Raw genomic sequence first — 14,216 nt, 5'->3', positions numbered from 1 at the left:
TCTGAGGATACAATAATCTTCTGTTCTGCAGCCAACATTGTATGAACCTCAGATCCCTTTGCTAGTAAGATACAAAAAGACTAAACAATTGTCAGTTTTTATTTAACTCATTTTTGTCATAATTTCAGTTTATGTAATAAGAATGGGCAAACAGCTGAAGATCTTGCATGGTCATGTGGATTTCCGGAATGTGCCAAGTTTCTTACAACAATTAAATGTATGCAGACAATAAAATCAAGTGACCACCCCGACGGGGATCATTGTGTTCCAGAGCTCAGACAAAAACGAAGTTTTGGAAGTGTAGAAAACATAAGTGGGAAAAGGAAGTGTTGGTAAGTGATTCATAGCTGCTGCATTCTCCCTCCCTCAAGGATTTCTTGTTTAGCATAGGATTTATTGTTCTGTTTAAATACTGACACTCCTGTTTCTAGTATAACCGTTTCATTCTCATTAATATTTTTAATACTGGTTATACTTATTACTATTAGATTCTAGAGACCTAAAATTGGCCTGCATGGTGGAAGTTTAGGGAACCGTCCCCTTTTTAAAGTTATTAATGTTGACATGTTTTTTAAAAACAGATGCCATGTGGGTTATGAAGAAGTCTGAAGAACACCTTCATTTCAAGTAGATCTTCAAGCTGCTGCTTTTAGCTAACCGTATCTGTCTAAACTCCTTCTAAGAAGGAGGAAAACTTTCTTCCAAGTGAAGATAACCTTTCAGAATACATGTATTTACATGCCTAAGATATATTTTGGTTGTGCATGCTTTCTCTTTTAAGTTATTAAAGGAATGTCTAAAGAATAAATTCTCTGTGTAGTACTTATAACTTTTGAAAAAAATCATAGCTGAAACCAGGATTTAATTTGAAATTAAATGTGTTCTTTATTAACAAATTTATACCACTTTTCTGCAGTCTTTGACATCAAGAAATTTTAAATAATATTTGGTCGCTGAGGAAGACATAAGTTATAGTAAGCATCCTTGTTCCAAAAGTCTGGCCCCTTCCATCCACACCAGCCCTGGATATGGGAAAAGGGAAAGGAAAGTCTTTTACAGAGTTATAAGACCACATGCTGGAAGTTGTAACATGAGGCTCTGTCAGTGGACCTTGGAATGAGACTCTCAATGCCTATATAATTCAAGGGTTTGAATTGCTTCTAAGAAAAGTGGCTTATTTGGGTCCACTTAGGGTAGATTTTTAAACTTTTAATTCTATAATATTTAATTATGAAAACAGTTTTTTTAAAAAACTTCCTTTCAGTAGTTGGTTTCCAGACTTTATAGCTTCTATAGATGTGAAGCTTTGTACTCTGACAGTTGACAGCATATGACAGTGTAATTGGCAGCGTTTTTCTTAGTAGTCCATCAACGACTGTAACATGTACCATTCAGTGGCTTCGTAGATGTGATGAAATATGGGTAAGAAACCTGAGCTTGCCCCATGAGTTGCACTCTACACTTTCATTTTCAAGTCTCCTGCTATATTCAATTCTGCTTTCTATTTTTCATGTCAATGTTTATCCTTTTCCCCAGCAGAGAAAATTACTTTCAAACAAAATCTCACTTAGAATATTAAATCTATCAAATTTCTTATAGAGCCATTTATTTATTTATTTGAGTTGGAGTCTCACTCTGTCACCCGGACTGGAGTGCAGGGGCCGCTCCCGGCCCCCCGCAGTCTCGACCTGCTGGGCTCCGGCAATCCTTCCACCTCAGCCTTCCGAGTAGCTGGAACTACAGGCGTGCGCTACCACTAATTTTTGGTTTATTGTAGAGATGAGGTCTTGCCAAGTTGCCCAGACAGGTCTCGAACCCGCGGGCTCAGGCAATTCACTCACCTCGGCCTCCCAAAGTGCAAGATTACAGGCTGAGCCACCGAGCCCAGCCGGGCCACTAATTTATTAAAGAAGAAAACTTTAACCAAAGCTGATGCCGGTCTGAGTTCTAGTATGTCATTCTCAAGTGAAATGCTTCTGAGAAATGCTTGCAAGAAGGCTGGCTGAGCTGAGAATCCTCCGTGTGAGTGACAAGCTGCAGTCTGCCTCCTTCCTCTAACTACTCTGAAGATGCTGAGTATTCTGGACCCAGAGTCAAGCTGATAGTTTCAATAGAGCATGGTCAGTTAGCTCTATTTTCAGTGTGGAAGAGGGAGAGTAGAGTAGAAATGCTGTTTTTATTTTTTTGTTTTTAAGATTGCAAAAATAAGACATGCATAGTAAAATTCAAAGGAGATGAAAGTAAAAGACAAAGTCCTCTACCACCCCTATTTTCCTCTCCCCCTTGGTAACCAGTATTAAGTTTATTATATTTTAGATCTGTTTCTATACATACATAAGACTCTCATTTTTTCAGCACAACTTTCTCGTAATAAATTTAATGTCTTAAAATCTGTTTTCTTAACAAGTATAAAAAAGGCTTCTATCTGTTTTAACCTCTTTGTGATCCTTTTATATATGCAGGCCTTCTCCAGGTAACCAGAACCAATTTTTTAAAAAGAAAAACGGGCAGAGAGAGGGCCAGTATGGGCGTTCATAGGGGCCATGCTTCCTTCCGGTGAGTGACGGGCCTGCGAGCTTCACCCTGGAAGCTCAAGAGGTAAAGCCAGAGGCCGAAACCTTCTGGATCCCGGGGTCAAGTGAGTCAGCAGTGTCACTGGGGGACTCTGGCTTCATAGTTTCTTGTATGCTTGTAGAGCAAGGGGGTTTCTGCTGTTGCAAGGGTCCACAGAAATATAACTAGCAAAAGGAGACTGCAATTCTCAGAGAATTCTGGGAACCAGGACAAGGGCTATTCTAATCGCTTCGGAAAACCCGATCGAAAGCAGCAGTTATTATTTCTAGCATCCCCTGATGAAAATAACGAAGATTTTCTCTGCCTTTAAGACCTAAGTGCCTGGCTTACAGAGAGCTCCATTGACCGAGTCTGGCACGCCCTTCTAGCCTTACCTGCTTGTCCTCTGAGCACTTTCCCTGTTTGCGTTCTGGGAGCATGCCATGCTTTCTCTCACTGCTATAGCCTTATTGAAAACCTGCCTGAGATGCCACCTTTTTCTTTTGAATCCTTTTTGGACCCTCCTTCTCTGCCCTACACTAGACTGAGAGCTTCCTGAAGACCTTTTGTAACACCCCTAGTGCTTAGGACAGTGGCTGGCACATAACTAGGTACTTGATAAATGTGGGATAGATGAACACTCTGTTATAGAATGAGAGTAAATACTGCTACTGCTTTCAGTAAGATATGTATACCAGTCAAAAAGCTTTTATAGACTTAAATTTCCAAGTGCCTTGAAAGAGAAAAGCAAGGAAAAAGAGAACATTTAAGAACACATTTCTATCCTGTTAGTCCTTACTCTTATCATTAGCAAAAATACTCTAGTAAATGGAGGGTATAAGAGAGTTCAGCTACACACACACTAAAAGCTCTTTAATGTATATATTAAAACATTTTCCCCATAGGGCTTTAGCAACCTAATGTGGTTATTTTTTGCAACTTCTAAAAAAATCGCATTAGTGAATTTCAGTGTTAAACCATCTAATTCCTCAGGAATTCTGCTTTTTAAAAAATTATCTAATTAAACCACAGCTTCAGAGTTCAGAAAAACCTCTCTTTGGTACCAGTACAATTTACCCAAGTGATAAACATGACAGTGAAGTGCAGTGGGTAACCGTAGGATATACTCAGTAGTTTATAGTTTAAAAGGTTGTATGCATTCTTTATAATTTCAATATATTTGGCAAAGAATATAGATGCCATTTAGGATGCAAGCTATGTTTTACAATGCTTTCTCCTAAAGCCTTAGTGCTGAAGTTTCCCATGAGAATTAGTTACCTATAAAGTACCCTAAATTTATGCTGTCTTCAACTAATATTGTAAGAAAGAACAAATACTCTTAAATATGTCTCGACTCCAAATCCTTTGTAGAATGAGATCAGGTTATATGTAAATAAATTAAAATTAGTCAAGCCTCCATAATGTCTAGCATACTGCTTAGCTACTTTTTGGTTACTTCTAAAATTATAAAAGTTTATATATTCTACTCTTCTATTTCAAGACGTTGATAAACGTTGATACATTTGTTTTTGTAAAGCTCTGAAATCTCCCAAGGAATATATTTATGAGCTTTGTGTTCTGTTGTTAAGTTTAATAACTGAGACAGTTCTTATAAACGTAACCTAAGTTCTGTCTTTTGCAATTTACTTTGTTCCCTGGCCTTCCCTGCGTGGAGAGGCAGCTACTCATCAGCCTCAGTACACCTCCACACGGTAAGCAGGCTGCCCTCAGCTTAGACTATTCGGTTAATGGCCAGTTTGCTCTCCTTCATTTCGGAGTTCTTTGCCTTGTGTCTAAGTCTGCGTTCAGTGGATACTTACCTTTTCCAAAATAACTTGCAGGTCTTCAGCACCTGTATAATGAGGATCTAGAATCAAAAATTTTATCTGCCCTGTAATCTCATTCCACGCAACTCCTAGTATTGTGTGGGCCAACACTCCTCCTCCTATAGAAGAAGAAATGGAAATACAGAGATGAGCATAAACTTATTTCAACTGCCTATTCAATTTTAAAAGACCTGTTACCTTGCCTGTTAACTGCTCTAAAACAGCATTGAAATGGACTCCCCCACAGTGTAAGACACATATTGTCAAATATACTCTGAAAAGCTCAGATTACATCTTTAACACGTAGAAGTTAAATGAATCATATCTATAGTTATATATGTCTTAAATCCCACTGTTGTATCCTTAGAATCCTCTACACTGGATTTCAAAAGCACATAGAGGATGCACTCTCTTCCCAGGGGAACGACCATTGCCTTCGTGGTGCCCCTCTCAGCAGACAGCCCTGCGGCCTCTGTCCCGAGCACCTCCAGTGAGACAGCCCCTCCTCTCGTGAAGTTGGTTCTGATATTTTGCTGACATTAGCTGTCTCCATTTTTCACACCTTGGCTTTCTTCTGACATAACAGAACAGATCTATTTTTCATAGAAATATGCATCTTTAGTTCAGTTACTACAGATTGCTTATTTTACAAATAAAGTCTAGAGAGGCTAAGTCATCTGTATGGTGTACAGCCAGCCAAGTTAGTGATACAGCCATGCTTTATGATGCTATTTCCTCTTTTTAATACTGCTCTCAGCTCTAAATGTTTGAACAGTTATTTCTCTTCTTTTTTTTTGAGTTGGAGTCTCACTCTGTCACCCAGACTGGAGTGCAGTGGCTGCTCCCGGCCAGTCTTGACCTGCTGGGCTCTGGCGATCCTTCCGCCTTAGCCTTCCAAGTAGCTGGAACTACAAGCACATGCTACCACGCCTGGCTTATTTTTTTATTTTATTGTAGAGATGAGGTCTCGCCAAGTTGCCCAGGCAGGTCTTGAACCCGCGGGCTCAGGCAATCCACTCACCTCAGCCTCCCGAAGTGCAGGATTACAGGCTGAGGCACCGAGCCCGGCTAGTTATTTCTCTTCTTAGTCTTTACTTTTTCTAGTTATTACGGTCTTTTTTGTAATATTCAAGCCACCTTGGAAATTAATATATATGTCCAGATACTTTTATATGTGGTATAAAAGTTAATCTAAAATGTTTAAAATGATTGGTTTTATGCAGCCTTTAATATTTATACCTTTAATATTCACATTAATAAGTTCTGCGTACTCTCCTCTCTACCAAGAGCTCAAGATGCCAAAACACCTTACCGATCATCACTGGGGTTCCTTCAGTCTGGAAATGGTTAGCCAGTTCCCGTCCTTTGGAGGCCATTTCTGAACCTTGGCTAGAAGGAAACCATCTTCCATCAGATGAACTACTTCCAACACTAAGGTCAAATAATGAGCTTGGGGGCCCATGTTTTCTATCTTTGACTTGCTATTAGACAGTATATATAAATGCAAAGACAGTAGGGAGCTTAAGGAACAATTTAAAGCAACATAAACACTCTACATACTTAGGGCCACTAAGTGCACTTGGAAAGAAACTAAAAGAACCTGAGTGTTTGCTTCTGGAACTGCATAAAGAAAGTACTAGATTTTTTTTTTTTTTGAGTCGGAGTCTCTCACTTTGTCACCCAGGCTGGAGTGCAGTGGCATGCTCATGGTCACCACAGCCTCGACCTGCTGGGTTCAGGTGATACTTCTGCCTCAGCCTACCAAGTAGCTGGAACTACAGGCACATGCTACCATGTCTGGCTAATTTTTTGATTTATTATAGAGATGAGGTCTTGCCAAGTTGCCCAGACTGGTTTTGGACTTGTAGGCTCAGGCAGTCCCCTCACCTCAGCCTCCCAGAGTGCTGGGATTATAGGCATAAGCCACTGTGCTTGGCTGGTCCTGGATTTTTAACATGAAATTGAAACTGGTCATCTTGATGCCCAGGGGATTCTTATGGGTGGACTCAATTATCTGAAGAATGAATTGTAAGTCCTGGGTTCTTGTCTTCTTGCTGGTGGATTTCCTAGTCTGTATTTCCTCATCTTTAAATTGGGGCCAATACCTGACCTGTCTTTATGAGAGTCTAAGGATTAAAATACATCATGTGTGTGATGACAGTGTGAAAACTGCAAATGTTTTCAAGTGCAACATATTAGTTTTTAGGGAATATCTGAATATACACTGCAATTTCCAATTTTTTTTTTTTAAAGACAGGGTCTCATTCTGTTGCCCAGGCATGGAAGACAGGGGCATGATCATGGCTCTCCACAGCCTTGACTTCCTGGGTTCAGGCAATTCTTCCCCCTTCAGCCTCCTGAGTAGCTGGGACTACAAGCACGCGCAACTATGTCTGGCTAATTTTTAAAATTTTTTGTAGAGGTGAGGTCTCACTATGTTGCCCAGGCTGGTCTTGAACTTGTCTCAGCCTCCCAAAGTGCCAGGATTACAGACATGAGCCACTGTGCCAGGCCAATTTCTATTTTTGAGAAAAGAAAGATGGACTGATGAAGGGAGGTGCCAGGTGGTGCTAAACCTTAGTACTCGCTTAATGAGGAATTTATAAATAACTTTTCAATGGACTATAACGTTCACTTTTTAAAAAGTCTTCACTACTCAATTTGTCATTTTCAGCACTGACTTCCACAGCCTCTCAAGTACTTAAGACAATAAGGATAATGTTACTATAGTTATCAGTAGAAAAGGTATTTCAAAGCATAAGGTCATACAATAAGGAGTCAGTTGGCTATGGTCATAGAGAGTGATATTTATATTTTCTCATTTTAATGTTAGAATTATGGTTAAAATACACTGGAAAAGATAAACTGAATACATTAGTTGGACATGTTATTAGTTTATTGCCATCCTAGGAAGAAAAACAGCAGGAGGTAAACAAGGCCAGTTGCAAAGCAACATTTAATTTTCTCCTTTCAAGACTTTTTAAAGACCTGAGCATAAAGAAACTAGACTTTCTATAACTTCACTCAAAGTATTTCTTAAGTTTTTCTCTTCTGGGATGAAATTAGGCCTAGACAATACGAGTCATGTATCACAAAGTTTATTCAGTAAACTCAAGAGTCTTCTAAAAAATAACCAAGACTAATTTGGGGTTTAAAGAATGAGATTTATAAAGCAATGATGTAATGAGGAGGAACAGAAAGGAGTGAAGATAAATGAGGGAAAAAGATTTTTTTACTATTTTAATTAAAATGACAGACTGTCACTTTGAAATGATTTATCTAATTTCTGAAAGTGTCCTTACCTGACAAACAGTATTTTTGAAGTTACACCAATCAGTTGGTTTAGTACCAGCTGTACCTCAATAGATCCAATCCATTGCCGTGATCCGACAAATGTTGCTGGTTTGTCACCGGCATCAACTAGAGCCTTTATGTTTTTAAAAATATAAAAGAAAATCCATACACAGACAGCTATTAAAAATTACATCTCGGGCATTTTCCCTGATTACCAGTATTAGAATTTTTTTTCCTTCAAAACAAATAAGTCTACCATGAGGTCATAATATTATTAATGGTATTTTATGGGTGAATGAAATGTACAGTTGAATATAGTTTAAAATGGCATGTTCTGTACCTGCTGGATTTCTCTGTGTGTCGGAATGGACCTCTCTGTGTACCCCTGATGTTTGAACCAAGAGCAGACAGTCTGCAGAGAGCGGTAAGCGCAGCCCCAGCCATTGTCGTCCATCCGGTCCTGCATGTAGTGATGGTAGCCATATGTGCCCTGGACCACAGAGATCTATACAGAGAGAAGAAACACAGTTAAACATTAACATAAGAAAGAAGTGCATAGTCTGCATATGAAGTCGTGCTTAGAGTTCCCAGTGAAAGACCGTTCATTACTTTAGTGCCTTCACAGAACCATGGTTCAAACATTATACCCGCTTGGCTTTTCATTCAAGGTCCCAAGCCCTCACCAAGGGGCCCAGCAAGACCTGCTTTCTGTTCCAGCTTCATCTACACTTTTCCCTATTGCCCATCGCTTTAGTTCAAGGACACCAGGAGCAGGCTGACCTCAGAGCCTTACCATTCTCCCGTCCTGGAGACTTCTTTTCTCAGAAGATTGTATGGCTCATACGCTTACTTTACTCAGGTCTCTGTTCAGATGTCGGAGGCCTTCCTTCTCACTGCCCAGCCCCTGCCTTGGCCATCATCTCTGTCTTACTTTATTTTTTATTTTTCAAGGCACTTATCACCACTCGACACATTTCTTATTATCATTTAAAAAATATCTGCCTGCCTACGCTGAACTCAGGGCACGCGTGTTGTCTATTCATTTCTGGACCAAAGCTCCTACCGCAGGACTGGCATGTGGTTGATGCTGTTGAATAAATGATGAAGGAATGGAGGAAGGAATAAAAGAATGAAAAAGCAGATGAAGGATCCATATAATGGAACAAGGGCAATTCTGTAAACCTATCACTGATTATAGCCTAGGTAGTTATTGCATGACTCGAAAATAAGGGTTTCCAAACATGGTGGCTCATGCCTGTAATCCCAGCACTTTGGGAGGTAGAGACAAGAGGACTGCTTGAGCCCAGGGGTTCAAGACCAACCTGGGCAACTTGGCGAGACATCTTCGCTACAGTAAACCAAAATATTTGCTGGGCATGGTGGTGTGTGCCTGTGGTTCCAGCTACCTGGAAGGCTGAGGCAGAAGGATTGTCTGAGCCCAACAGGTAGAGGCTGTGGTGGCCACTGCACTCCAACCTGGGTGACAGAGTGAGACTCCAACTAAAAATAATAATAAAATAAGGGTCAATATCATGTACATTCTTACTTATAGTGCTAAGAATGTGCATGTGTTTTTTAAAAGCTGGTATTTAAAATATTTTTGTGTATGTGAGAAAGGATTTATTGAGAAAACAGAAAAGCACCCACAGTGGTAGGGGACCTGAAGGAGCGACCTAAACATTTAAAAAAATATTTTGGTTTTTGTGTTTGTTTTGGAACTGGGGTCTCCTTGTGTTGCCCAGTCTGGGCTTGAATTCCTGGGCTCAAGTGATCCTCTAACCTCAGTCTCTCAAGTAGCCAGGCCTACAGGTATGTGACAGTATGCTGGGCTCCAAACTGGTATTTAAAAAAAAAAGAAAATTTGGTGAGAAGAGTCCTAGGCAAAGATAGAACCATCACCCTACAGTTAGAGAATATATATTCTGCTCAAGCACAGATAGAAAATTTGTAACTTGACCATTGTGGTAGCCTAAAAACTGCCCCTCAAAAAGTATGTACACCCTAATTCCTGGAACTTGTGAACACAATCTTCTATGGCAAAAATAAAAATAAAAGTATTTGTAGAGTAATTTGTTGGGAGCCGGCCACGGAGGCCCACTGAGCGTTAGGGATCAGGGAGGGCCGTGGACACCGAGACCGCTAGGACGTGTTCGGGAGCCGTAGACCCCATTTTCCTCCCCCTTTTGCCATGCAGCACAAACAACCTAAAGGAACTCTGCTGGCCTAAGCTGAAGGCTCTGTGACTGTGACAGGCATGGCTCACTCTAGAAACCCATTGTTCCTGTTTCCCGTAAACTGCAGTTTCGGCTTAGGTATCAGATATAATTCAAACTCAGGTCACATTTGGGAGCCTTTTACACGGCACAAGCCTCTTTATAAGATTTTAAATATATTTGTAGAATTATTATATACTTATGGAGAGCAGTTTTCAGCTTTTCAATGGTATAGATGATTATCAAGAGTGGCCCAGCACAGAGTTTGGGCTGGGCCACATTCCTGAGAGCCCAGCGTGTACTTTGGACTGGGCTGTATTCTTTTAGGCCGGCTTTAGCTACAGTTAATGTAAGGTCTTTTTTCTACCTATTATAGAAATTGAATTTATTTTATTCATAGAAGGTATTGTAGAATAGGTCATACTACATCAAGGAATCATGTTAGTTCAAGCATAATCAATCATGATATTTTTAGGTTTAATAAGAATATAGTTAACTTTAGAAATTTCATTGTCTCCATTTTCTACTATCGTAGTTTTGGCCTTAGTACATTTACAGTTTACATTTAGGTTTTAGAAGCTTTGCTGCTGCTAATCAGCTTTATATATTAGAATTAAGAATTGGAAAACTTTCATAGAAATTAGGATAGATATATAGGACTTTGGAGTAGCCATTTTGTTAAGAGATTGTAGTCTATTGTTCCAAAAGGTGGCCCACCGTGGACCTTGGACTGGGCCACATCCTGTAGGGCCCAGTGTGATCTTTGGACTGGGCCACATTCTTTAGGAAATTGGCTTATGCTATAATTAAGAGCTTGCGTAGCATTGTGTAAGTAGTAAAGTTTAAGATAGTCATCATGGGTTTTGTGTGAGCTCTAGAAGTTATTGATTATCAGAGCATCATTAGGCTAGTAAGGATTGTTACACTGCTTTTGAAGAACATTAACTAGCAAAGGGAACAATAAGACAATCTTGGGGTTTGTTCCTCCTCACACCTAAGCATCTGGTGGGTGGGTGATGCCCCCCCCCGCACCTGGCTTTGTGTTCATGTGAAAGACTTGTGAGACTGCCTGTGTAAAATTTGGGGATAAATACCTGCTATAACTTTCAATAAACGGCTTCTGCTCATTTCACTGAACAGTTGTCCACTTTCTTTCTTTCTCTTTCTTCCTCTTTATATCTATCCTTCCATCTTTCTTTCTTTTAATATCTATCCCTACAGATTCGCCGACGCCACCACATCTTCCAAGGGACTCCCCAAAACTTGCAGGGGCTGGCCCCCCGCAGTAATTAAGGATTTTAAGGAGAAAAGGATTTGACCAAGGAGGAAGAGACTAGAGTAATGGGGCCACAAGCCAAAGAATGCTGGGAGCAGTAAAAGGAAGGGATTCTACCCAGTTGGAGGGAGGGTGGTACTGATTTCAGACATCGAGGCTCCAGAACTGTGACCAAATACGTTTCTGTAGTTTTAAGCCATTGAGAGTGTAATTATTTGTTACAGTATCCACAGAGAGCTTCAGAATTAGTATCACTTAGAAATAGCCAACTATCAAATATCCAAGTATCAAATAGTCAAATATTACTCAGTAGCCAAAAGAGTCACAAATCAGTTTTAAAAAAAGAAAAATAAATAAATAAATAATAATGAACATGGATATTAAAAAACACAGCTAGCTGGTCATGGTGGCTCACAGGTGTAATCCCAGCACTTTGAGAAGCCGAGACAAGAAGACTGCCTGAGTCCAGGAGTTCAAGACCAGCCTGGGCAACATAGCAAGACTTCATCTCCACCAAAAATTTAAAAAATTAGCCAAGTGTGGTGGCATGTGCCGGTAATTCCAGCTACTCAGAGGCTGAGGCGGGAGGATCACCTGAGCAAGGAAGTCAAGACTGTGGTGAGCCGTGTTCATGCCACTGCACTTCAGCCTGAGTGATACAGACTTTGACTCAAAAACACATACACACATCTAAATTCCACATGGACTAAAAAAACCACAATAGAAATATAAAAAACTTGGAAATGAATATAACTAAAATCTTATAAATTAAACCTATCGGATACAGTAAAAGTGGTGACTGCTTGAAATTTAAAACCTTACATTAGAGGCTGGTGGGCGCATTTGCTCACACCCATAATCCCAGCATTTGGGAGGCCAAAGTAGGAAAACTGCCTGAGCCCAAGAGTTTGAGACCAGCCTAGGCAACATAGCAAGACCCTGTCTACAAAAAGAAAAAAAAAATTATCCAGGTGTGGTGGCACACGCCTGCAGTCCCACGCTCTGTCGCCCAGGAGACTGAGGTATGGGGATCGCTTGAGCCCAGGAGGTCAAGGCAGTGGTGAGCCGTGATCGTGCCACTGCACTCCAGCCTGGGCGACAGAGTAAGACCCCGACTCCAAAACAAAACAATAGCAAACCGTACATTAGGAAGTCGAAAGGTTAACAACAAGCTAAGGGTCCAACTTAAGAAGTTAGAAGAAAAACAAGAAAGAAAGTAAAAGACGACCAAAAAAATTAATGAAATAGGATGTTAAAGTTATCATAGAAGGGTCAACAAAGTCAAAAGTTAAAAGGCAAACAAGGCAAAGCAAAGATATGAGAAATGGAAAAACGTTATAAGAGGTATTAAAACCTGGTAAATAAAACATAGAATGAAAATGTTATAAAGCTATTAACAAAACTAAATCTGTTTTTAAAAATCTTCCATGGCCAGGCGTGGTGGCTCACGCCTATAGTCCCAGCACTTTGGGAGGCTGAGTTGAGAGGACTGCCTGAGTTCATGGGTTCGAGACCAGCCTAGGCAACTTGGCAAGACCTCATGTCTACAATACATCAAAAAATTAGTCAGGTATGGTGGCGCATGCCTGTATTTCCGGCTACTTGGAAGGTTGAGGCGGAAGGATCACCTGAGCCCAGCAAACCGAGGCTGCAGTGGCCATGAGCATGCCACTGCACTCCAGCCTGAGTGAGAGTGAGACTCCAACTCAAAAAAAAAATTTTTTTTATTTTAAAGATGTAGGGTACAATTCAGGGTTAGCTATACAAATGGTCATTGTACAGGTAAAATTTGAACCTTACTTTGGTCCCCACGTCACCTGGAGTGCAGGCTGTGATCCTCAGCTCACTGCAGCCTAGACCTCTTGGACTTCAGTGACTCCCTCCCATCTCAGCCTTTGGAGTAGCTGGGACTACAGGCATGTGCCACCGTGTCCAGCTGATTTTTATTTTATTTTTTTGTAGAAATGAGTTCTCACTATGTTGCCCAGGCTGGTCTCAAACTCCTGGGCTCAAGCTCTAGTGCTGGGATTATAGGTATGAACTATGGTGTCCAGCTCAATTCTATCATTGGAAGAGCTGTGCTAAAGTATTTAAGGGCAAGTAACACAATGTCTGTAATTTTCTTTTAAATGATTCAGGGAGGAAAAAAAGAGAGATGGAAAAATGAAGCAAATATAGAAAAATGTTGACAACAGTTGCACACATGTATCAGGAGACACAGACAGGAATGTTCATAGCAGGATTGTCTAAATAGCAAAAAAAAACTGGGAAAAAAATTGCATGACAACATATATATAGCAGTTAGAATATAGATGGATACCATGGATAAATGTTAGATACATAACACTGAGTGAAAAAAGCAAGTTATAGAGGACTACAGACAAAATGATTCCATTTTTATAAACCTTAGAGACAAGCAGAACTAAAAGCTCCATTGCAAAGGCTAAGTTGTAGGAGGGGGACCAGAAAAACCCCAGAATTTATTTATAAACAATTGTGTATTCTTTCATGTTTAAACTTCAGTCCCCGTCAAAGTACTGTTCATTTGATACAACACGCCTACGGAGATGCTTTTTCCACTGCTCAAAACAGTTTTTGGATTTGTCAATTTTGATGCCTTTTAGTGCTTCTGCAGTTTTTGGTTTCATCTCTTCCACATCGGGAAAACATCTCCCTTTGAAAGACTTTTTTCATCAGGGAAACAAAAAGTGAATAGGGAAGGGGGGGCATGGGGGTCATGCCGTTTTTTTTTTTGTTTTTTGTTTTTGGTCAAAAACTGCTGAACCCTCAGCACCATGTAGGTAGACAGGTGTGTTATCACAAGCGGAAGAACCAGTCACTTGTTTGCCACCACTCAGGAAGTTTCCACAAGTTGTGACACAACCCACTTAAAACTTCCAGATAAAAACTTTGGTTGACCATTTGGTCTGGAGGAACAATCTCTGAGTGCGCTACAAGGGGCCCACCCGTCAAAAGATAATCCTGGGTGGTTGTTTTAAATCTGCCCCCCCATATATATATGATACAACTATTTTTTTTTTTTTTAAAGAAAGG

General features: G+C 40.3%; 1 protein-coding gene across 2 annotated transcripts in view; it reads right to left on the bottom strand.

Moving 5' to 3' along the window:
• Positions 1–860: 860 nt before the first annotated feature.
• UFSP2 (UFM1 specific peptidase 2) overlaps positions 861–14,216 on the bottom strand; it is a 30,196-nt gene continuing 16,840 nt past the window's right edge. For both annotated transcript variants that reach the window (XM_008050786.2, XM_021708970.1), the window contains 5 exons: positions 8,014–8,178; positions 7,682–7,806; positions 5,692–5,768; positions 4,374–4,498; positions 861–1,022 (listed from right to left, as the gene is read on the bottom strand). In XM_008050786.2, coding sequence (XP_008048977.1) covers positions 936–1,022; positions 4,374–4,498; positions 5,692–5,768; positions 7,682–7,806; positions 8,014–8,178 — 579 coding nt within the window. In that variant the 3' untranslated portion in view covers positions 861–935. The remainder of the gene's footprint in view (positions 1,023–4,373; positions 4,499–5,691; positions 5,769–7,681; positions 7,807–8,013; positions 8,179–14,216) is intronic.

This window comes from Carlito syrichta, unplaced genomic scaffold, assembly GCF_000164805.1.
Source record: "Carlito syrichta isolate Samal-C Ts95f unplaced genomic scaffold, Tarsius_syrichta-2.0.1 Scaffold153679, whole genome shotgun sequence".
Lineage (NCBI taxonomy): Eukaryota > Metazoa > Chordata > Mammalia > Primates > Tarsiidae > Carlito > Carlito syrichta.
Note: the sequence above shows the minus strand (reverse complement) of the source record. Positions and strands in the feature narration are given on the sequence as shown.